General features: G+C 39.0%; 1 protein-coding gene across 2 annotated transcripts in view; it reads left to right on the top strand.

Moving 5' to 3' along the window:
* The first annotated feature begins 154 nt into the window (after positions 1–154).
* MAST2 (microtubule associated serine/threonine kinase 2) overlaps positions 155–23,152 on the top strand; it is a 184,519-nt gene continuing 161,521 nt past the window's right edge. The window contains exons 1-3 of one of the 2 annotated variants that reach the window (XM_026033667.1): positions 155–170; positions 18,378–18,525; positions 20,903–21,045. In XM_026033667.1, the coding sequence (XP_025889452.1) occupies positions 18,381–18,525; positions 20,903–21,045 (288 nt within the window). In that variant the 5' untranslated portion in view covers positions 155–170; positions 18,378–18,380. Of the gene's footprint in view, positions 171–18,338; positions 18,526–20,902; positions 21,046–23,152 lie in introns of those variants that run through there. The other variant, XM_026033676.1, reaches the window with a different exon arrangement.

A 23,152-nucleotide genomic window follows, 5' to 3' on the forward strand; every position in this document is an offset into this window, starting at 1 on the left:
GCTCCCGGGGGGACAAAGCGGCGCCGCCGCCGCCGCCGCGGAGGGAGCCGGGGCGGGCGGTGGCCGCCAGCGCGGCGGAGCGCAGAGCCGCGCTGCTGGGGGGCGGCGGCAGGAAGGAGCCGGAGGACGCCAGGGCCGCGGGGGCGCCGTGCCGGGAGGCGCTCGAGCGGGTAAAGGCGGGCAGGGGGCGCGGGGCCGGCCGCGGGGCGCCCGTTGGTGCCCGTTGGCGCCCGTTGGCGGCCGTTGGCGGCCGTTGGCATGGCGACGAGCAGGGGGCCGCCCGCCGCGGGGCGCCCGCGCGGGCTGCGGCTGCTGCAGCCGCGGCGCTCCCGGGCCGGCCTGGGCGCGGGGTCGCGGGGCAGCGCCTGGCGGAGCGGGCCCCGCGCCGGCGAGACGGCCGCGCAGGGCGGCAGCCCCGGCAAGGGGAGGGTCCGGGGGGCCGCGGTGGGAAGGCGCCGGGGGGATTCCTGCCGGGACGTGCTCGTGCTCGCAGAGGATGCGGCCACAGCCGGGGGGCTGCTGTGCTGCCTGCCCAGAGCCCTGCGCTGCTCCCAGAAACTCCCTGCGCCTTAATTGTAATTGTTCCATTAATTACAGTACTCCTTCTGACAGGCTTCTTTTATCTCAAATATACCACTTCTTGTTACAAGAATTAGGAAATGGGTCTCTACAGCTATTCGAAAATGTGTAGGCTTGCAGCAAATGAGAGCACATAACTTCAGCGTGTCCGCTCTTATCATATCTCTCATTAGAGGAGGGACTCCTTTACTTCTGAGCATTGCACCCAAGAAATTTTAAACTTTGCTTTAGATATATTTTGATATCCCTGTTTTTACAAGCAAATGAGGGGTGCAGATTAAAAATTGTAGGTGATGCTTGGCAGCTAGCACTTTATTTTTCTTTGCAAGATGAGGAAAAACTAAATCTCAAGTATCAAGATTCCAAAGATAATAGTAATTCATTGGTTTGTTTTGCCACTTTTAGGAGCAAAGTGGGAAACTGTATTGTCTGACATCTCTTGTTTAAAAAGGTGTCTTGAGTTTGCATGAGCTTTGCAGATGCTCAGGCTTACACCGTGTGGCATTTTGATCACTTTCTAGGTTGTTCTGGAATAGCTGCATTAGATGAATGAAGATGAGTAAATGACTGCACAGCAATTTAAACAAGTGCTGTAAGGAATACTGACTAACATTATTTCATTTTTAACTATTGCAGATACTTAGAGTAAATGTTTGTGCTTATTGTCCAGGATAACTTTCCTAGTGCATTGCCTTTTGAATTGCTATTATCTTTTGTCTGCATTTGCTGTACCACTGTCCTAAAATTATCACTTGATGTGTCTGAACTGCAAGGGGTGGGGAATGGGGTTTTCATTAAGATGCTGGAGAAAGCTCATTTTGCAAGAGAGATGCTCCTTGTAGACATGAGTGTGGAGCAGAAGTACCTGCTCGATTTAATTGAAAACTTGATTTGATAGCTGTTAGCCTGGTAAGCTGTGAATCTTCCTGCAGAGTTATTGAGGAATAATGGTAGATAAGAGATACAAATGGTAGCCCAATCTACAAGCCACCCACGCATACACACACACACACACACACACACACACACACACACACGCACACCCCAATGCACACACATAAACACATATATGTTCTTGCAATGATCAGAATCCACCCTGACCCTTCAGAATAAAAAATGCTGTTACAATTCTTAGAAATCGACACTGCCTTCAATTTACAGGAGACTATTTTGGTTGTTGGCTTTTCATAGAATCCTAGAATCATTTGACTGATGGTTCTGTCTTGAAAATAGAATTCCAGTTTGGGCCCTTCAAGAAGAAGGGACTTTTCTTTATTTCTCAAGTTTTCTTTATTTTCGAGCGCCCTGTGAAGCCAGATGGTTAAGAGGAGAGGGTGTATTCCTTTTCATTCCTCCATGCCCTGGTGCCTTACTGCTCTTGATGGTTATCACTTTCTGAACCACCTGAGTAACACAAACATCCTTATTCAGGTGATGGTGGTGGGGGACATCTAAGAACAGAAGTGACTTTTTTTTTTCCTTTCCATTCTGCCCAGCTGTCTATTAAAGCAGTGTTTGATGAAGTAACCAAATGCAGTAGTAAGATGCTTGCTCCACAGGTTTACTGTATGATGCTGATAGTTGGGAGCTGAGTTTCTTAGAGATAGTGCCTATAGAACATGCTGTAAACTGTATAACGTACAATTCACTTGGGCAGTTTCAACAAAACAGCAGTAAAATTGCAAAATGGGAAAAGGCTGCAAGTTCAGAAGTGCCGGTATTTGAGACACCCAAGCCTTTTTAGTATGAAATAATGTCAATTTGTTTGACTCAGGTACTCCGATTAAGGCCTGATACAACCTGTAGGAACAGATCTTTATGCTGGGAAAAACCCAGTGTGATGGAATCTGAGATGTTTAGCTGCTAAAACTTGTGAAGCTTCTGCTTGGCTTGTGCTCCAAGGAGAACCTCTTGCCGTTTTTCCCTCTTCTCTTGCATTTGCAGTGGTAGAAGTTTTGTAAATGGAGAAAGTGGCTGGAAATGCATAGGTTTGTGTTGGGCAACCTTAATAACTAGGATAAATAAGTACATAAAAATGACTGTACTCCCTTTAGTCCGGTATCCTGTCCCTGTCAGCTGCCAAAAGCAGATGCTTAGAGAAGACTATAAGAACAGCATAAGTGTATAGTGTATATTGAGGAAATACCTCTCCCAGCCTCCAGTAATTTGTGGCTCTCAGGCTTCCGGACCTGGAGGTGATATTTGTTTTTAGTGCCCCCAGTGGATTTTCTCTTATGTGAATGTGTCCAATCAGCATGTGCAGCTATGTGTGCTTTTAGCATCCATAGCATCCTGTGGCTGAGTGCTATTTTTGAACTTTTTACCTGCTTGTTTCATTACTTCTTCATTAATTCTTTCAGTATTGAAGAGGCAGTGAAAAGAAATCCATATTCTTCTGTGTGGCTTATGGTTTGGTTAGTTTTTATTTCCCCCTCTGTGTCCATTTGGTGCATTTTATAGCTCGGCATCAGCTTGGAGATAGGGATGGAAGGATCAGAGGGAATGGAACTTGGAGAACAAAAATCAAGACTGGCTCTTTCATCATGTGATCTTTAGTGAATTTATTTGGTGAGCTAGATCTTACTCTTCATTCTTCTAATGTCTGCTTTGGTTGTCAGACTGTCTCACTGTCTTCTATATTTCACACTTGACAATTTTGGGGAATTGAGCTAGTACTTTCATGGAGCTGCCTATTATAATTCCAAATTGCTCTTATTCTGTGGTAACAGCTAGTTCAGAGTCTGCCATTGTATATATAAACTTGGGATTTTTTTCCATTGTACATCACTTTCTATAATTATCTACGTTTACTCTTATCTGCTATTTTACAGCCTGCTTGCACAGTATCATTGAAGTCGTCTTCAGATCTTCAGCCGTTGCTTTTGCAGCCTTGAATAACTTGAAGCATTGTCAGCAAACTCTATTACATAAGTGTTTGAGCTTCTCTGCTGGATTTCTCATTAAAATGTTAAAGTTATTCATCTCGGAATAGATCCTTATGGGGTGCCACATTTTTTTTTTAAAGACCAATTATTACAATYTTTTTTTTTTTTTTTTCCATATCTGTTAATTACTCATTAATTCATAGTCTTTCTTATCTCATGATAGTGTTGTTTCATTGGGCCTCTGATGGCGGAGGGTCTTTGTCAAACGTAGCTCTCTTGGATTTCTATGAAGTGTCTGCTAAATCATCCTCTGCTACATCCTGACTACTTTGAAAGAGATGAGGTGAAAATTTATGTTGCTTAGACATTACATGATTACAATATCATCTGTATCATGCTTATCTAATTAGCTTAAGACATTGTGACATTTATGGTGGACAAAAATCCCAAAGGACCATAATTCCTGTTTGTCAATTGTTTTTGTTACTCTCTACATAGATGAAAAGGTCCAAGTTCTTGTGTAAAGGACTGTTAAGTATCTAGAAGAATATGATTTAAGGGATTCTGATGGAAGCACCCAAAAGGGTGAATTGTATGGAGAGGAAAGGGATCTACAACTGCTAACAATTCAAGAATCTCAAGAGATGTTTTGAGGGGTTAGAAGAAGGAGTGAAAGTGCTGGAGTCTCGATCTTGGATTTGATGGACACCTGATCTTTTATAGAATTTAACCTGGCTGCTGCTGACCAAGAGTCGGACTGAAATGTTATTGATGCTCATCTGTTGCATGTGCATTTATTATGTAGGAGCTGTTAAGCTGATTCCCGCAGGCAAGCCACACACATAATATGGAGAAAGATGGAAAATCTCTTGGCTCCTGTGTAGTTTTATGCTTGGGGGCTCTTTTCTTATTAGGCAGTCAGTGTGGCAGTCTGTGTCCAGCTGTAAATTCTGATGTGCCTGGAGAAGCTGAGATCTTGCATATGCCCAGAGAGCGAATTTAGCCATCTTTGTGCTGGAGAGAAAGTATACTGTAATATCTCAACAAGATAACTGACTTAAAATGATTTAACCATGATAATCATGTGAAACTATAATGCTGCGACCCTTCAGGAGGTAACAAAACTGTTTCTTCCTCACTGAATCTTTGTAGCTTCATAGGTCCTAAAGCCAGAATGGGTTATTGTGACTCTGCAGCATGATCGCCCCATCTGTGCAGTCTGTGGAGCTGTCCTGAGAGATGAATTGAAACATCTGACTTAGAAATTGATCTTATCTTAGGATTAGATCATGGTGTGTCTGTCACCTCTTCTGGAAAGCTCTGCCAGTGTTTAATTATTCCTGCAGTTAGGAAACTAAACCACATCTTATTTCAAGGCTTGTTTTGTCCAACATCCAACATTCAGCTGTGGAATATGCCTATGCTAGCATGGGCAGTAAAAATTCTGCTATCTGATATCTTTTCCACGTGTAAGTATTTGAAATGTGATGTCGCTCATCAGCTGGAACAGGAGAAGGTGAGTTCTTTGTGCCACGTACCATGTTCTAGCAAGGTGGACGTTTTCCTCGGGTGTTCATGGACCAAAGCAGGCAATATTCCAGTGGCAGCCTGGAATGGTGTGATCACAGGCAAGGTTGCTTCTCACCTGCTGCTCAGTGTTTGTCTTTTTACACATTTGGGGGTTGCATTGCCACGCTTGGGCATGTCGTGAGAGGAGGAGTTTTATAATGTTATGCCTGTGTGGCCAGTTCTACTTCTTGTATTTGTAACATCACATTAATTGGTCTAAGACTACTTATAAACAGCAAGTTAGAAAGCTTATCCCTTTCATCTCATACATATTTATTTTAAGGAATGGCAAAAGATCTTTTCCACTGACTTTTGAGGCTCTTCACAACTTGGAACGCAGTCAGTGACCATCAGGGAGAAAGTGGCCAAACCTCAGAGCCCTTGCCAGATTTACTTTCTCTGCAGCTGCAGAGAAGCTGTGACCATGCTTCCCTTGCATGGCAAACCTGGAGAGCAGTACATCTTCCTTTTCATCCAGGTTGGAACCTCTGTGCTTCAAATACAGAAAATTTCCCTTTTTTCCCCATTTTTTTTTTGCCTTTTTTCTTTTTCTAACTAGATGCCATCTATGCTGTTAAAGATAGTACCTCTAATACTGTTGTGATGGGCCCTCTATATAGACTGTTTAACAGCTGAAATTCTTTGGTTATTTTCTGAAGTGGTCAGTTTTTAGAGTTTACTTTGTGTTTTGCTTCTGGACTTTCACTTTGTCCTTCACGCAGCTGATCTGAATTCTATTGCAGTTGTTCTGCTCCCTCAGCCATGAACCTACCTTCAGCAGCTCACGGCACTGCAGTTCCTTCTGCTGCATCCCCAAAGCTACAGGCTGGCATGAAATTCAATCTGAAGCAAATGGAAGTATATTTCCAGAATTCAAGCAGATAAACAGTATCAAACAGGCATATCATTAGCAATGGAGATTGTACTTATAATAAGGTATAGATTTTAATACATTAATAAAAAGCAAAATATTAAAGTAGCCAAGTGTGTTCCATGAGCATCATTGTCCTTTCTTACCAAAGAAGAGATGTAGTGCTGCTGGTTTCTAGAAGATCAGGAACCATCTGTTTATGTAAATACTGCTACCTTTGTGTTCTAGGCTATTACTTAAGTTTAGGGCTAATTTTTAGGGTGTTTCTCTCCTGTGCCTGTTTCATCAAAACAGCTAAAGAAAAGACTTATGGAGGACTTCATTAAAGACTCCTAAACTGCTAGCCATGGACATGACTTGCCACAAAAACTAGGAGTTGCTAGTGCTGGACCCCAAACTTTGCTGCCCGTCTCCTTTACCTTTCTGGTCTTCTAGCCAGAAAGGCTAGCTAGAAAGGCCAGTGTGCAGCCTGTTTGTGTGGTTGGTTTGGTTTGTATCTTCATTCATGTCAGAGTTTACTTGTTCAGATTTATCCTCTCCTCTGTGTAGAAATAAAGGTGTGAAAAAGCCAAAGATTAGCTGGGGAAGGGAGAGATATTGCTTATGGCATCTGTGCGTTTGTGTCTGTTTCCTTCTCTGCTTTTTTCCTGAAAAGGAAAGGACAGAAGCGAGAAGGGACAAGCCTGTCTGTCTTCTAGGTCTGTCTTGCTGCCTTCCATCATTCTTGTTGAATCACCCTCAGATTGTTGGTGCCAGAGCTGCTCCTGCTCAGCTTCTTCATTAGCCACAGTTCTGCTTTTTTGTATTTTGTTCAGGCAGTGTGGCAGCTGCTTGTAACACGTCACTCTGTACTGGCTTGGTGTTCATACTTGTGTCTAGAAGCGTGAAAATAATGTGGCTGGAGAAAGGACTTGGTTAAAAACAAGCCAGAGGGATGTAGAGTCAAGCGACCAATTCTGTAGTGTGCTTGTTGGATAATAAGAGCATTGAGCCAAAAGACTCATCTAGAAGCAGACAAAAGGGATTTGAAGTCAAGTGACCAGTTCTGCAGTATGTTTGTTGGGTAATGACAAAGCAGAGCCAAAGGGCATATGGTACCTCTCTGGCCTGGTACCATAAAAACGTCACCCTCCTCAAAAAAGTTGAATATTAATGGCCGAGCCTCATTTGCTGCTCCCGTCGATAAGTAGGTAGACACTGCATCACCCGCCAAGGGGATGACTCAGCTTGTCCATCTGAGATTTCAGTATCCTGTCACAAGCAAATAATAAGAGTAAACACGGTGTCATTACATTACTTTCCTATCTGGCTTATGTATTAGAATAACTAAGCAGCCAGTGGAGGGATTATGAATATATAGATGTTCATATTGCAAATGGTTTGCTTAAGAGTTCAGCAGTGCTCTTTATCACTTGCACTAGAGGAGTATGCAGCTGAAGGAGCCAGCAAAGGTTCTTTATCAGAGAAGGCAGGATTTGTTGTGGGACTCTCTATTTTTATGATTGTAATCAGTTCTTAGCTTGAAGGGGAAAGCTACTGCTGCTTGGTATTTATTGCAGTGTACCTAAAGATAAGAATGGGATGCTGTCCGAAGCTAAGGTTAGGTGTCTACAGAAGCTTTAGGAAGCCTATGGATATATCTCTGACCATACATTTGGAAACGTATATGGGAAACCATGTGTATTGTAGTGGAGGAATAGGTATATGGTGTTGGCTTAGATGATGATTTATTTCTTTTGCCATCTTGTAGCACAAAGAATTTAGATGTTGTCCTACCTGACAAGTCATTTCTCGGGGTTGCTAGAAAACCCCAAGGGAAATCTTTCATTCTCTGATGAGTTATTTTTGTTGCCCGTAAGGCTGAGCTGTAAATTGTACTCCATAAGCCACGAGAGCTTTGGTGATTATAAGAGATGCTATGATTTATTATAGATATAATGGCAAGCATTTATTTAAATCGTGATGCTTCTCCCCTTTCTTAGTTCTTGTTCACAGAACTAGAGTTAGTCCAAATCAAGGAGTCACAGAAAACTACCACTTAGTGGATTATTTGAGACTCCTAAAACAAAAAGATGTATTTACCCATCAAGAGTTTGTTTCTCAAGAACTACAGTATCTAAACAGACAAGTGAACCGGAGTCCTGTACGTTTGCACTTGTGGATTACATGCTGCTTTGCTGTGGCTGGTGTCTTTTGATGCTGATGTAGTGCTATTTGAAGCCTGATTAAATTGTAGTTGTTTGGAGAAAGCAGCTGTATTTGTGGTCACTCTAAACCCTACCTCTTAACTCTTGGCAAGGAAGTACAAAACAGTATTTCATTTGAGAAAAGTACACTTTTTTTTGATAGATATTTTGGTAGATATCTCTCAGCTGTAGGGAGTTGCTCTCTTGCATATCACTGTATTAAAATGATCTGAAGGCCTTAGTCTTTGTTTAGTTTATAATGAGAGAGTTCTGCTCTTTTTTTTTTTTTTTTTGACTTATTTTTTTAAAATGTTTCTTTATTTGTGAAAGAAGAGAAAATGCAGAAAATGCACCATGGATGAAATGCTAAATGGATGCTGTGAGCTGCAGCAACCTTAATGAAGAGTCACTAATGTGTAGAGTTGAGACTCACACTCAAGGTGCTTGGCTTTCTTTTTTCTAACCTAGCCAAACAAAAGCTAAGTGGTGCACCTGCTGAAGGGAATTCAGAAAAGCCTGTGGGGTGAAAATGTACTGCAGCTGTATTTTAGTAAGCCTGGAGATTTTTATGAAACCCAGTGCTTTCAAATTGATCTGCTGATGCTCAAGTATGCTTTCCTTTTGTCTTTCAAAAACATACCTGTTATGTTTTGAGCTCAATAAAAATGGGTGTACAAAAAAAAGTGGTTTTCTAACTTACCTCCCTGGTACTATGTATAATAAAGAGAATTAATAGTTTTGTTTCTGCATTTTTTTTTTTAAGGACACAGTTGCCCAGATGCAGAAGAACTGCATAAACACCTGTCTGTAAGTTGTACTGTATGTTTCAATGATGCAAAAATCAGCTAGAACAGCATAGCTCCATATTTCCAGGAAGACTTTCTTCCTATGCCTCTTTACTTCTAGTTATCCTAGGGATTAAATTTGGGATTTGTTGCTTTTCTTATTGGACAACACACATTTTAGAGTCATCCTTCCATTTCTTTGCATAATTTTTTATTTTAAAAAAAGCGATTTGTCATTACAAAGAAAGTCCACAAACCAGCAAAACTGCACAGATTTGCTTGTGGCTGTCAGAGCTTGCTGAGAAAGATGCGTAAGAGACAAAGAGATTAATATGAGTAAAGTGTTGGAAAACGGGGAAAAAGAAAACAGGACTTTTCTTTTTCCAAGAAAACTCTTGCAAAAACAAGACTGAAAAACCATGTCCTAGAGACTCATATGGTTAGGAAAAAGGCACTGATAGACATTGAAATAACTGATGTTTAACTTTTTTTTTAAACATTTGTTGTCTATTTGAGAAAAATGGGCTGCTTCACAATTAAAAACGGATTTGAGTCACTAAAATGATCTTATCAATCTGCAGTTTATGCGAGTGCTTTATGATGAAAAAAAATCATTGCATAGAGTCTTAGAAATTCTTTAAACTTGAATGTTAAGGTATTCATTAGATGTTCTAGATGGCACCAGAAGGCCAGAGAGAGTACAAAGAAATAAATGTTAGGCTTACCTCTAACTGTGACCGTAAGTGAATTTCAGAGTCAGTGAACTGACCTTAAGTAAAGCTGTTGCTGAAGAAAATTTGAGCATAGGTGGATGCAGTGACATATATGTAGCAAATGTCTCTTGCTCCGTATTATTAGTCAGCTGTCTTCAACTGGATCTGTGGAGTGTCAAGATGATGGCATAAATATGTGACCCTGAAAGTTAAATTGTGCATTCAGTTAGTTACTTAGATGTTCTTTGGCCCTTGCCTTGATCCCTCTTCTCAGAACAGAGGCGAATCTGTTAGCAGCAATGTTTTTCCAGTTTATCAGGCACTTCTTTTATAGTCTTTCAGCTCGAGTTTGATGCCCGTTGATGTTCACAAACCTGACAATTGGGCATTGTTTGTGTTCTCAGGCAGAAGGGAAGCAATACAGGGCTTGTCCTTGGAAAACAAAATTGGCACTTGGTTCTTTGGGATGGAACTGAATTATGCAGCCTGGTGAGCAGAAGCTTTTGTGCAAAACTATAGGGGCTTTATTTCTCTGTGCAGACATTGATAAGAACTGTGAGTTAGTTTATCTTTGTCTGCCACTTTATGATTTTTTTTTTAATTAAGAAATGCTAAAAATTAAATGTTTGCTTGTTTTCCCAAGGTTAACTTCATTTCCCCTGCTCTAGTGTCTTCTTTCCTTTAGTTCTAAAGCCATTGGTAGTTTCGTTTGCAGCCTTATAAACAAATGATGACTTTTGGCCCCTCGTATCATACATGTAGTTCTGCTGGTGAGATTTACAGATAATTTCTCCTGAGGAGAACTTTGCAGAAGTGCCAGTTATTTTTGCTGTGTATTGATGTGCTTATCTGTACTAGGAAGTGAGACTATTGCAGGTGGCTCACGGAGACAGATATTGATGGCAAAGGGCTGGAGCTTTCACTTAAGCTTTTTTCCATTGTGAATACAACCTTCTTTAGTGATAACACCAGATTAAAATGAATTTTGCTCCTTCATTGTGTGTGCTAGCAAATACTGCTCAAGCCCTTGGCAGGCTGTGGTGCCATGCATATTAGATTTTATTTTGCCACTAATTTCCTGGGATCTCATTGCCCAGCACTTTCTGTCTGTAACGTTCGTTAATATAAAGTTAAGTGAAACATTCTTCTGGATTCTATTGTGTAAAACATGTATTTGTTCCAATAGAAAAGACTCTTACCCTGACACTGAGTCTTGCTCACCTCTCTCTGTAGAAATCCAAAGGAAAGTTGATTATCAAAGAAAATAACTTGAATTTAATTTTGCTTCTTAATTGCAGTTAGCCATTGGCTAGAATGTACAGATATGTCTTGTTGCTCTTTCCTGCTGAACATGACCAACACTTAATGTATATGTTGTAAATAAAAATAAATATATTAAAGAGTTTGAAAACTGAGTGACAGGAAAAAAAAAGGCAGAAAAGAACTTTCTTACTTGTTATAACCAATGTGAAATTATAGTTCTTTTTATACGTACAACTTGAGGCAACTGTTTTTTTGTTTATTTGCTTGATTCTTTAAGCAGTCCTTCATTCTAGTCCTTCTTGTTGATTAATTGTAGTGGAAGGTGTTATAGGCCATTTTCTGCATTAGAATTACCTGAGTAAGTCTGTTTTTTAAAAAAGGGGCAAGCAGAAAAATTTTAGTTTGGTGTTACCATGCATTGCTGTCCGTAACAAATCTAATGTATATGCCTGTTAGTTTTTAGATAGCTGTTGAATATAGAGGAATATAGTAGGTAAATGAGTATTTGGCAATATGTGAACTGCCCAAGCCTCCCTCGTCCCCTGCATATCCTCACTGCTGGAGATTGTGAGTCTTTACATGCAGCACTGTGTCTGTTCGTGGTTTCTTTGAGCCTTTGGTACAGGCTACAGTACAGGGTCTGCTGCTCTTTTGTTTACCATGGATGTAATTCTTCTGTATTTAGGCATTTACACTATTATTTAAGAATTAGTGCCCGTTCTTGTCCTAAACAAAGTAGGTCAGGTGCTTTTCTCGTGTAAGTCATTGTGCTGCTATTTGAATTTTTCAGAAAGGATGAAACATTCAACATTCAACATGATACCCTCTAAAATCACAAAATATCCTTGTTTTCTAGATTGGGGTTCTGTTATGACTAGAATGAATCTTCAATGATTGTTCTCGGAAAGGGGATAAAGAATTTGCTTCTGCTTTTTAACGAGCTTTTCAGTGTGTTTCTGCACCTGGGATATCTTGCAACAAAATGATCAACTTGAACTTCCCCTGAGAAACAGTCTTAAATTGTAGAACATATTAGTCTTACTCAAATATGCCTTGGAGCTGTTTTCTGAAGAGCTTAAAAAAAAAATCTTTCCATTGGGGAGAGAAAGGTAAGAGAGGGGAGATGTAACTCATGGTATCAATAATATCAGATGATTCATTGACCTTTTTTTTCTTTTAGGAAGGTTTTCTGTTTATTTTGCTTGTACTTGGGAAACTATCCATATTTAGAGGTTTTTAATTGTATGCATATTAAACTGTATAAAACTTCTTGAAAACTTTTACTATGACAGCAGGCTTAACTTGCTAGTCATTTTGGAAATGATATCAATACTAAGTCATATTTATATATCTTTGTGGGAATGCAGGGATTTATTGCCAAGTTCCTCTAATAAATCTATTAAAGCAAAAAATATTATGAAATTCTTTTGTGTCCTAAAAATACCAACATTTCAATATAATGCAGTCTGTAAGGCTTTTCTGTCCTTTTGATGCAGTAACCCGAAATATTATAGCTTGTAAGAGGCTGTGTTGATTCAGTATAATTTTCCTTGATTCTGCTGCATCTGACATTCTTCAGGATGGTGCTGTCAGTACATGAGTTAAACAGATGCAATTAAGAAGAGTCCTGGTTTCAAGTTCTTATTCAGCCTACAATTTTGGTTACATTTGGGCTCACCTCAGCTTCTTGGTAAATTGCTGGTCCTCTTCCTTCACTATGACATGTCCAGACTAGAAAGTTAAGCAAATTTCAGTGCTAAATAATATCATAAATACTATACTTGAATTGCTCTAAGTGGTACTTACACAGATGTTCAGTTTGTGATCTTTGTCTGGACCTTCAGTTTTCTTTCTCAGTTTATTATAAAGTATATTAGAGTGTAGACCTAATGATAGTATCAGATGTAGCTTTTGTTAAGGGAATATACATGCACTATCTGAGTGAGGAGGAAGGGATAGAAGGAAAAAGAATATTTCTCCTGCTTGTATGCACACAGTCCTGTCAACAGGTTGTTTTTTAAAAGACAAACAGTACTGGATTCAAACAATAGAAACTGGAGTTTTCAATATACAGTATTTTTATTGCTTTAAAAAAATTCAGAAGCTTTCCAGTTATTCTTTATTTGATTTGCATTCCTTCTCAGTTATTTCCTTACAAATTAGAGTAATATTAGTGTTCTCTTTGTCAAGTCATTGTATTTAAATTTTCATTCTTCTTTCAGCAGTTTGCTAGAATTCACTTCCAGCTGACCTTAGATGACTGTGCTTATTAGACTTAGAAAAAGGCAGATTTCTCATTTTCTTGTTCATGGAATACCTATCCAAGCAAAACATTTTTTATACACTTTTTTCCCCCTACTTAATAGTTTAACATGTCTTCACTTGCAGAGATTTGAATGTTTGTTAAGCTCAGCTAAGTATTTTCTCTTTTTCAGAGAGTTTTAGGTAAATTAAGAGATTTAATAGTTATACAATATTGGCTGCTAACAATAAACATAACTCATGAAATGTATTTAACCCAGTGACATGCAAGTATGTCTTTGTATGATCTCTTTGATCTTAAACCTAGGCCCTACAGACAAGTTTTGAGCATTGGTTTTAAAAATTAATCCATTGCTGATGCATCAGGCTCTGTATGGTGCTTCATGTCATAGTTCAGAGAAGATCCTGGCTTTCCCTCTTGATCAGCATCTGCGGTTGCAGCCTTTGCGTGTCACTTTTGGGTTAGGGATCTGTACTGTACCTCTCTTCTGCAGCACCATTAAATGAACAGTAAGGAAAACAAACAAACCGAACAAGCAATTGAATTACATTTACTTCCTGCTTGTAATCCTGGGGAGGTTCATCCTGTTGGAAGAAAAGGAAGCTGATAACCAGACAGGTTCCTCGCACCCCTATTCTGAAGCTGGTGGAGCAGCATGGTAACACTGCGCGTGAATGTAACCCTGCACTTCATGGAAGGACATTGGGTTTCTTGTCTCTTGGCTACAGCTGTCGCGGCTCTCTGTCTCGCTGAGTGCAGTAACCCCAGTGTAAGATTTTGGGCAAGGGGAGCAGACTTGTATTTATTCCCATGCCACAACTATTTTAACTGTTTTTCTGTGCAAGTGTGGTAAGTGGCTGGGCTGCAAAATGTGGAGCTGGCTGCTGCTGAAGGAAGATCTACTGCTGTTCTTCTTGGTGTCCCACTATTTCATGTGACACGAGCAGGCCTTTGTATACCATTGCAGGGACTGCCCAGGGGAGGAATCTTGGCCTAACAAATCTTTTGTGTGACGTTCTTATCTTGAGCCATAAGCTTTGCGGAGTTCAGCTGTCTGCATAAGCCCAGTTTTTGCTTTGGCAAAGTAGACTAAGAAGGTCTTTTCCCCTCACTTCTGGAAAGGGGGGAGAGATGCTCATGGGCCTTTCTTTCCACCCTGTGTTAGTGATGTGTTTTTGTTACATGCTTACTAATGCTTTCATTCTTAAAGCTGTAAGAAATTCCACTTTTGAAAAGTAGAAGTTGACACCTTAAAAATCTATATCATTGTTTCTCCAACCAGTTGGTTTGGTAGTCTGAGTAGTTAGTTGAAAGTGTGTAAACAAAATCTTACTGCTCCACTGCAAGGAGTTTTCCTTCCCTGTTCAGTTGGAAGATTGTGTAAGATCTTCCTGTCCTTTTTATGGATCACATCTTGTTCTGCGCCAAGGAAGGCTTTCTCCCTGCTTCCCTGGCCCCTCCTTGTTTCAAAAGTGTTAACTTAAACACTGTTATTCCCCTGTATTTCATTTATGAACTGCAATATTAAAGCTTGGCTTTGATGGATGAGTGAAATTACAGTCTTATGAAAGAGGCCTCTATTGTTGTCAAATTAAAACTTTCCCTCCAGAGTGTTTTGCTGGCATAATATATGCATAGCACTTAGAAAATGGAATTTAAATTGGCCATGGTCTGCTCCAGCTTTTTTTTTTTTTTTTTTTTTTTTTTTTTTACTATTTTCTCTCATCATTGCAGTTGATTTTTTTTTTTTTTTTTTTGCGTTCCTGAAAAGTCAGGAAAAGGCAGCGTTTACCATGTGCCAACCTGCAGAGCAGTGTTGGGGTCCTTTTCCTCCAAACATCTGACAGCTGTGTAGTCTTCTGAGTATTGTGCAAGTGCTTTACGTGCTTTTTAGAGAGGGTTTGTGTGGGGATGTGCATGTGTTAAATGCACTGACCTTATCTGCTCTCCTGGGCAGCCTAAGTTTATTAGTTAATGCTGTGGTCTCTCTGTAGTGTGGTTGGTGGGGAGCAGCTGCGTCTATGGGACTGCTGCTGAAGACCTGCATAGATTCATAGAATTGTTATGGTTGAAAGAGACCCTCAAGATCATTGAGTCCAACTGTGAAGGAAGGACACGCAGAGAAGCAGCGGGTCCCAGCAGCTTGGCCCCAGGGCAGAGGGCTGTGTGCAGGAGAGGACATGGCAGCAAAAGGTGCACCCTTGGGTGCCCGTGCTCCGCGTGGCCCTTTCAAGTAGGGCACTTGTGATTCTAAAGTTAATAGATCTAGCAAAAAACGCTTAATGCAACTCTGGAAGAAATAGTAAGAACCTATAACTATTTTTACCCAAAAGAAAAAGGCTCTGGGGAGGGGTATGAACAAAATCTTTGTTTGGTGAGGTTATGCACGTGTTTGTTTATTGGTTGGGGAGGAGTGGGCAATAAAAAGTAAAATACAGAAATTGTTTGCAAGATGATATTTCTTACAGTGCTTTCATTTCTGACTTTGGTGCTTTTCCCGAAATGTTCCTCTTTTTTTTTGGCATTTGTTTGAGAAAGGTAGATAGGATGTCTGTGTGCTTATGTACATGGCTGTGTGCCTGTGTGCGTTGTGTGTGGGGGGTGCACCTGAACAAAAAAAAAAAAAAAAAAAAAAAAAAAACACCTCAAAAACCTCAATGAACAAAAATGTCCAGGTCAGCAAGCACACATTTCTTTTCTAATCTTTTTGAATTTGGAGAGCTGAAAGGACTATATTTAATGACTTAAATTAGTAGACCTATTGCACATGTGTTAGTGATGCAAGGCGTGCCTCAAGGCAAGACTGTTGCCCTGTACTGTCAGCGTTGTGGATGAGGCACCTGTGAATGGGAGATGGAAGCAAAAAAACAGGCCCCCAAAATTCCACCTGGCCTTCACCCTATGCCCAACGTATGGAAGAATGTCCCAAGAAGCAGCCTCTACTGCAGTTTGGCCTCCAGGCTGAGAGGTATGTGGGTGTTGTGTGTGGGTATTGGGTGTCTGTATGGATACATGCATGTATATCAGCGCACACACACACACACACACAAAAATATATGCATGTGTATATGTATACACATGTATGTAGTTGTATGTATATACATAATATATCCCCCATCATTAAGAGAAAACAAGAAAGGCTTCTTCCCTTTGTCCTTAACTTTGACAGGAATACTGGGGAGAGCTAATGTCACAATTAAAATTATATAGCTTATTCTTAAGTACAAGCTGGAGGTGTCGTAGCATGAATATAGATGTCCTTTCAGCACTCCAAATGATAAAAAGTAGAAGTGTAAGCTGAAGTGTCAGCTGCTGGAAATTAAAGTATTCAGTGGACTTGTGAAAAGTGTTTGAGACATGTGAAAATGGGAGTGACTGCTCCAGGGTGTCAGGAGGAACCTTAATATTTAATTAAAGCTATTCCAGATGAAGCAGTTTGCTATAGGTTGCTTGTTTTCATACCTCTCCCCCACTCCTGTGCTAGTGCAACTGCTTGTAGCTGGGTGATGAACGGCGTAAGTGACCTGATCTACATTAAATTTCTCAAGTCTCTGTTTTGATTCAGTTTAGGCAGTGCTGTGACTGAATGTGTAACCATAGCCTGGGGAGGAAATTACATTAGAGCAGTGCCTTTCAACCTGGAAATGTGCACCAGCAAAGCAGATGTGGAGCAAAACACTCCTCACCTTTGAAGCTATTTACTCTTATGAAATACTAAAAGATTCATAATTGAAAGGAGATGGGCTCTAGGAAAAGTGTGAGGGAGTCAGAGCTAAGTGAGGTTCCTGTAACAAACCCGAATTCATCTCTTTTATGTAAAACTCACTTCATTTTGTTCCTTCCTTTATTGTACTCTCTCTTTTCCTCCATTCCTCTCTTGCTCCCTCCAAAAACTCTTAAAAGATTCTAAAGCACACGTTCTTGGTTTGGATTTGACAGCTTGAGGTTTAACACTGTAGACTGAACAGATATGGAATAACGATTTCGGAAATTTATTTGGACTTCAATCTGTAGTTCTTAATTAAAAACCAGTAGTGGTAGATGAATTTTTGCTTTAAATATGGTATAAAAGAGATGATCTGACACCAAGTTAAACCATGTGGTGATGTATCATGCTAAGCAAATGGTTCCTTGCAGTTTATTTTTTGTCTCAAATGTCATTTTATAAGGATGAGCATGACTCGAACTGCTGTATAGCTAATGAGAGGCTTTTAAAATGAAATGGAGTAATCCATTAAAACATGCTCAACAGTAGAGAAGAGAAAACAGGTCCAAGTGCATCTATATAGGTTATAATATGTGTGTGTATATATATATATATATATATAAAAATATATAGATATATGTTTTTTTCCTATACCATGTGCTGTAGGTGTCTCTGCTTGAGCAGAGAGGGCTTGGACTAGATGATCTCTAGAGGTCCCTTCCAACCTCAACTGTTCTGTGATAATGGAAAGTGTCACATTAGTGTTAACCATTAATCCATGCATGATAACCATGCTTGTAATTTTTCTTCAGGTGTAAAATCAGAGTTAATTTAACACCTCCAGAACAATTAAATGTATTAGAGGAGCAGGGGTTTTGTTGGCTGCTATCCTACCTACTTCTCTTTTGATGGAGTGTTTGCTGGATGCTCTGAAGTGAGTGCGTGTGCGGGAGTGTTTTGGACAAACCCTTGTCAAATTTTGTTTATAGTAATAACAAAGACATTCCACTAAGAATGATCTCTATCCTAATGGATTATAGTTTAGTGATACATATAGACTTGTTATAGAGCTACTGTAGTGTGTATTATAATTCTGGGTTGAAGTTTGAGTTTTGGGTTGAAACAAGACATAACAGTTTCTCTATAGGTATAATACTGGGTGGAATAAACATTCAGTAAATCAGCGAAAATATTCTTGGCTTTAGCAGGAGATAAATTTAGTCAAAGCATCTGTTTTAGTCTCATTTTCAGTCGTCTGTTTTCCAACATACTGTAAGGGCAAATAACTGTTGTAATCTAACTGTCTTTTTCTAATCTTTATGGCTGGCTTTTCTTACAGCAGTGCTTAAGAACTGCAATGGACTGGGATCTTTTGCTGTATTTCGGTACAAAGATGTTGCACAGAAGAGGGAAATTTACAATTCTAAGAAGTTTGTTTAATAAAAATAATAAAACCTCTAAATATCAGGTCTTGTTGATACTTTGGAGACAGTATATTTTAGAAAATAGATACCTTAGCCATTACTAACAAACTTTTGCTTGTTTCCCTTTGTACAGGAAATGCTACCAGAGGCCACTCCGTTGCGTTGCAGAAAGCTCAGCAATCCGGACATCTTCTCATCTGCTGGGAAAACGAAGCTCCATCGTCAGTTAAGTCAAGATGACTGCAAGCTAAGGAGAGGCAGTCTGGCTGGCTCTTTGTCAGGTAGGCCTTCTTGCAAAGCCCTTGTGACAGTTGATTGCCATTAAAAGTCTCTAATGGTATTGCTTATTGGCACAACAATTGTGATGAAATATTCTGATATTTCTTTCTTTAAAACTAGAGCTGACAGCTTGTTGGGAAGACGTATGAAACTTAATGTAAGAGAAAGATGGGAAAAGAGATATTAGGAGAAAATACAGTGGGAAAAATGAATTTAGAATTAGATTCCATGTATTGCCAAAAGAGGAAAAATTAAATCTCAGACAATGTGCAAAATTAAAAGAAGGAAATGGCAGAGTATAACAAACTTAATAACTACACAGCTGTTGACTGATTATAATGGCAAAGGATAATACGATACCTTTTTTTTTTCTTGAGAAACAAGTAAGCAATATAAAATGAGGAGGAGGAAGCAGGGAAGTTAGAGAAGTTCCTTTTTATAGATTTTCTAACTCCTAGGATATAACGTTCTTGTAAATCTTCTGTTCTGAAGTTATCATGTTCTCCATAGCTTATTGCTATATTTTCATGACTTTTCAATCTGCTATAACCTAGTACATGAAGGGGGGAAAAGATCCTCAGTCAGGTTGACTCCAGTTTAATAGAAGAGATGTAGGTGTTCAGATATTTTAAATGCAAGTGTTTGAAATGTACATGAGATTTGAAGTACGACAGGGAGGGGCTTTTACTTTCGTGGAACTAAAAAGATGTATTCTTAATTTTAGATTATACAGAGTTAAAAAATATGCTTCCTTTAAGCACTGGCATTTTGAATGATTTACTAATTATATGCTCTAAATTAGTATTATAAGACAACTTTGTTATTATTTTTTTGAGATAAATACAGAAATGAACTTTTCTGTAGTTTTAGGTTTCTGCAGACAAGAAGAGTCATTATATTTGCAAGTAGTCTTGATAATGGGCAAATCATAAAAATTATGTTCACAGCTTTTGTAAGCAGCTTTTGGGTGGAATTGAGGGAAAGGTACTAATATGCTAGCCAAGGTTGAGTCTTTTAGTCTCTCATACACTTTGACTTATTACATTAATGTGTATTTGATACATTGCTCATAACTTTCACAGAGAATTAACATAAACACTAAAAAAGAAAAAGGAACCATGCCTAATGATGTTGTGTGGCAGTCTTCCAAATATTGTAGCTGTTTTTACGTGCTGCATGTTCACAATATTCCTAAGGTGAAATTGAAAAATTTACAGAAGAATACATTTTTGCCTCTGGAAAAATGAAGTACTTCCTGCTGTATTCTGTGATTAAAGATGTGGAATCCTTCCTGATATTCATTGCCACAAATGTCTTGTTCTCTGCTCTATTTGAGCCTACATTTTTTTGAAGGCAGCCATCTTCACCATGTTTGCAAGGGAAGGGGGATGTGGTTACAGAATTATATTACCTAATCCTTCCTTTTCCCAGCTATAAATAGGTGCCTCCCACTATGTCTCACTCTATTTCATTGTTGGAGGTAAAGCCTGTCTTAGGCTAGTGCAGTAATAGCAGACTCAATTTTCATTTGTCTTGCAAATAGCAATTTATTTAATCTGATGATCCTGATGTTGAAGAAAAGAGGTATTTTTTAACCGCCTTGCAACATATAGTGAGACTGAAGAACAGGGCTGACTGATCCGAGTTGTAGATGAAGTCATTTGGAAGCCAATAATGAAACCCAGATTTACAGACTCATGTGTTTTAGCCACAAGACTAAAACAAGACTCTCCTCTCTTTTTTTGTAAATGACATAATTGCATATAAAAGGACACTGCCAAGCTTGAAGTCAAGCTATAGCCTACTTTGACTTCAGTTCTTTCTCTTTGTGAAAATTCACCGCTGGAGATTTTTCATAAAGGAGTGTTATATTGCTAGGAAAAGAATGTACTGAGCAGATTAAATGCTGTTGTAGTTCCTGTGGTAAGGTACAGTGGTATGAACTTGTGCAGGTAGTAACTGCCATGCAAAGCCCAGCCATAGTTCCAAGGAAAGTAATGCTTAAGTGTATGTTATGTTATGATGACAACATGACCATTGCTCATCTACAGTATAATAAATAGTTTAATTAGCAGCAAATGTATCATTTTAAAGTTGCATGAAATATAGAAAGATATGAAGTGACAGGATTGTGCTGCTGCAACTGCTGGTTTTAGACATCACCTCATAATGAAAATAAACTAGATTCTTTGAAATATTTGATTATCAGGCTTATGATGGTCATGGGTAATGTGCCTTTACATGTTCTAACCTGCCAGAACTTGCAAATTGCTTTTTTTGACCACTATTTCTCCATGTGTAATATTTGTTTTCAGAATTATATGGTGAACTCTTAAGCTTGTTAAACAAGTTGATAGTATTTTGTTTTTGTTTTTAAAGGAAAGCAACTACTCCCTTTATCAAATAGTGTCCACAGTGGAGTGGGACAAACAGTATGGCAGCCCCCTGGAGATACCTCAAACCTGGTCCGAATGAGAAATCAGTCCCTGGGACAGTCTGCTCCTTCACTTACTGCTGGTTTGGTGAGTGAGGCTGGAATGAGTCTTGTTGCCTTTGTGCTGTAAATAAAAAGTGGTGTGATCCTGGTGATCCTGTGTTTTAGCTTTTTGTTTCTGTCGTTTCCTGCTCAGTGAATCCAGCATTTTCTTCTCATGGACACCCCCCCGCCCTTTTTTGTTTTGGAGGGGATGACTTAGGGTGAAAATGCACTCATCTGATTTTTGATAAAAAAAAAAAAAAAAAAGAACAGGGAAATGTGTGTATGTGAAGAATAATTCCATCTTGCGGGAGGCTCCCTCGCAATGCTACTTACACTCCCAATTTCTGCAAGAGAACAAGTTGCTGGAAATCTAAGGAGATGTTTTAAATCCTAAAGCTCTCATGCTCACAAGTTTAATTGGGAAACATTTTTGAGTAGTTACCTTCACCTTTTACCCCAGAGAACAGGTAGCTGGCCAAGGAATTGAAAAGCTGGAGCTGATGTCTGCTTTTCTGCATGGTTTCTTCCAAAAGAAGAGTTTTGGTAAAATAAAAATATTTTTGAAGAGTATTGAGTCTATTAAATCATCATCTTCTTGGAGGAAAGTATTCTGTATGTGAAGGAAATTCGGCTGGCTATTGGAAGCCAGTAGATTGCAATCTGAAAAGAACATACCTTTTATTTTTAGATATTGTTCCCCCTAAATACTTCAAATTGCTCAAGTGCAGCGAAGAGAAAAGTTTAAGAACAGGAGAAGACGGTTATTCCATCATATATGCAATATAAGTATTGATGACTAGAAGAATAAAAGTGAAGCTTTGAAAGCATTTTTGCCAAATTCCATGGAGTTTGCATACATTAACAAGTTTTGCTCCTGTGGAGGTAATGTTGATATGTCAGTTATATTAGGGTATATGGGTATAAGAAACTTAGTAAATGTATCTTATATTGTAAGGCTGTGTAAAAACGATGACACCATAAATAGCACGGTGCACCTTCTCTGTAATTTAGATTGGTAGCCCTTAGAGCTTTCTTTGGGAAGCTTAGGTGGTCTAGTACCACGAGAGAGCTTGAAATGAAACTAAATTTTTTAAAGCTGAAAAACCTATGCATTTGTACGACCAGTAATTTTGATTTTATAATGAAGTACTTGATATCTTAGCAATTTTAGATATGCGTGTCACATCAATACATTGAAATGCTTCTGCATTGATTCAGTCTTACTGTGTCTTAGGTTGGTGCCTGTTTGATAAATACAATTGTAGTAGTGTTTGGCTTAGATATCTGTTCTTAATGACACTTGCGATTTGACAGTATCAATGCAAAGAGAAAATTCTTGCATGAACTTAGCATCTAAGTATTTGTCTAAGGGACATTTAAAAAAGTGGTAAGTTAAAATGCAGACTTATTCTTCAGGGAAAGACAAATGCCATAACTTTAAGTTTCATAGCTTAATTTAATGAAAATAACATTAAATTAAATGCTCTCTAAAAGAAAGCATTAGTTTTCAGGCATTTAATTTTGACTGTTACTTTGTTCTACCCTTTTGTGCTATTCAGTGGGCTGCAGATGTATTTGCATGCAAGACTTAATGCTTGCATTAACTGTGTTGATACGATACGTTTCAAATTTTTAAGGATGCTGTTTGTGTTGTAAATCAAATACTCTCATATGAAATGGGACTAATGATATATTTTAAAAATAGTCATGCTTCTAGTTAAAGCTGAAAATTTCAACTATCAATCCAGTATTTGTCCCTTTTTGTTGCAGTTGTTAAAAAATGAAAGTTAGACGTAGGAAAACAGCCATGTATAGTTTATGGTGGGCTATATATTAATTAGAGTGCTGTTAACTAAGGCTAAAAATTAAGAATTCTTATATGAAGGGGTGCACTAAAGCAATGACTAGAGAGGTTGTCACAAGATGAACACCTAATTAAATGCAGTGAATCCTAGGATCTTGGAACTAGTTATGTGATTGCAGCTGTTTTAATATGCTCGTGGTATTGAAAGGTGTTTCACAAACTGCAGCAACAACAACAAGCTTCTTGCTAGTGTAATAGCCATTTTATTATGCCTGTCTTTTATCATTACTGTTTAAGTTCTCTTATTATTTGTTACTAAAGCGGCAAATAACACAGCAAGAGAGAA

This window comes from Nothoprocta perdicaria, unplaced genomic scaffold (genome assembly GCF_003342845.1).
Source record: "Nothoprocta perdicaria isolate Ctin4 unplaced genomic scaffold, notPer1 scaffold_0, whole genome shotgun sequence".
Taxonomy (NCBI): domain Eukaryota; kingdom Metazoa; phylum Chordata; class Aves; order Tinamiformes; family Tinamidae; genus Nothoprocta; species Nothoprocta perdicaria.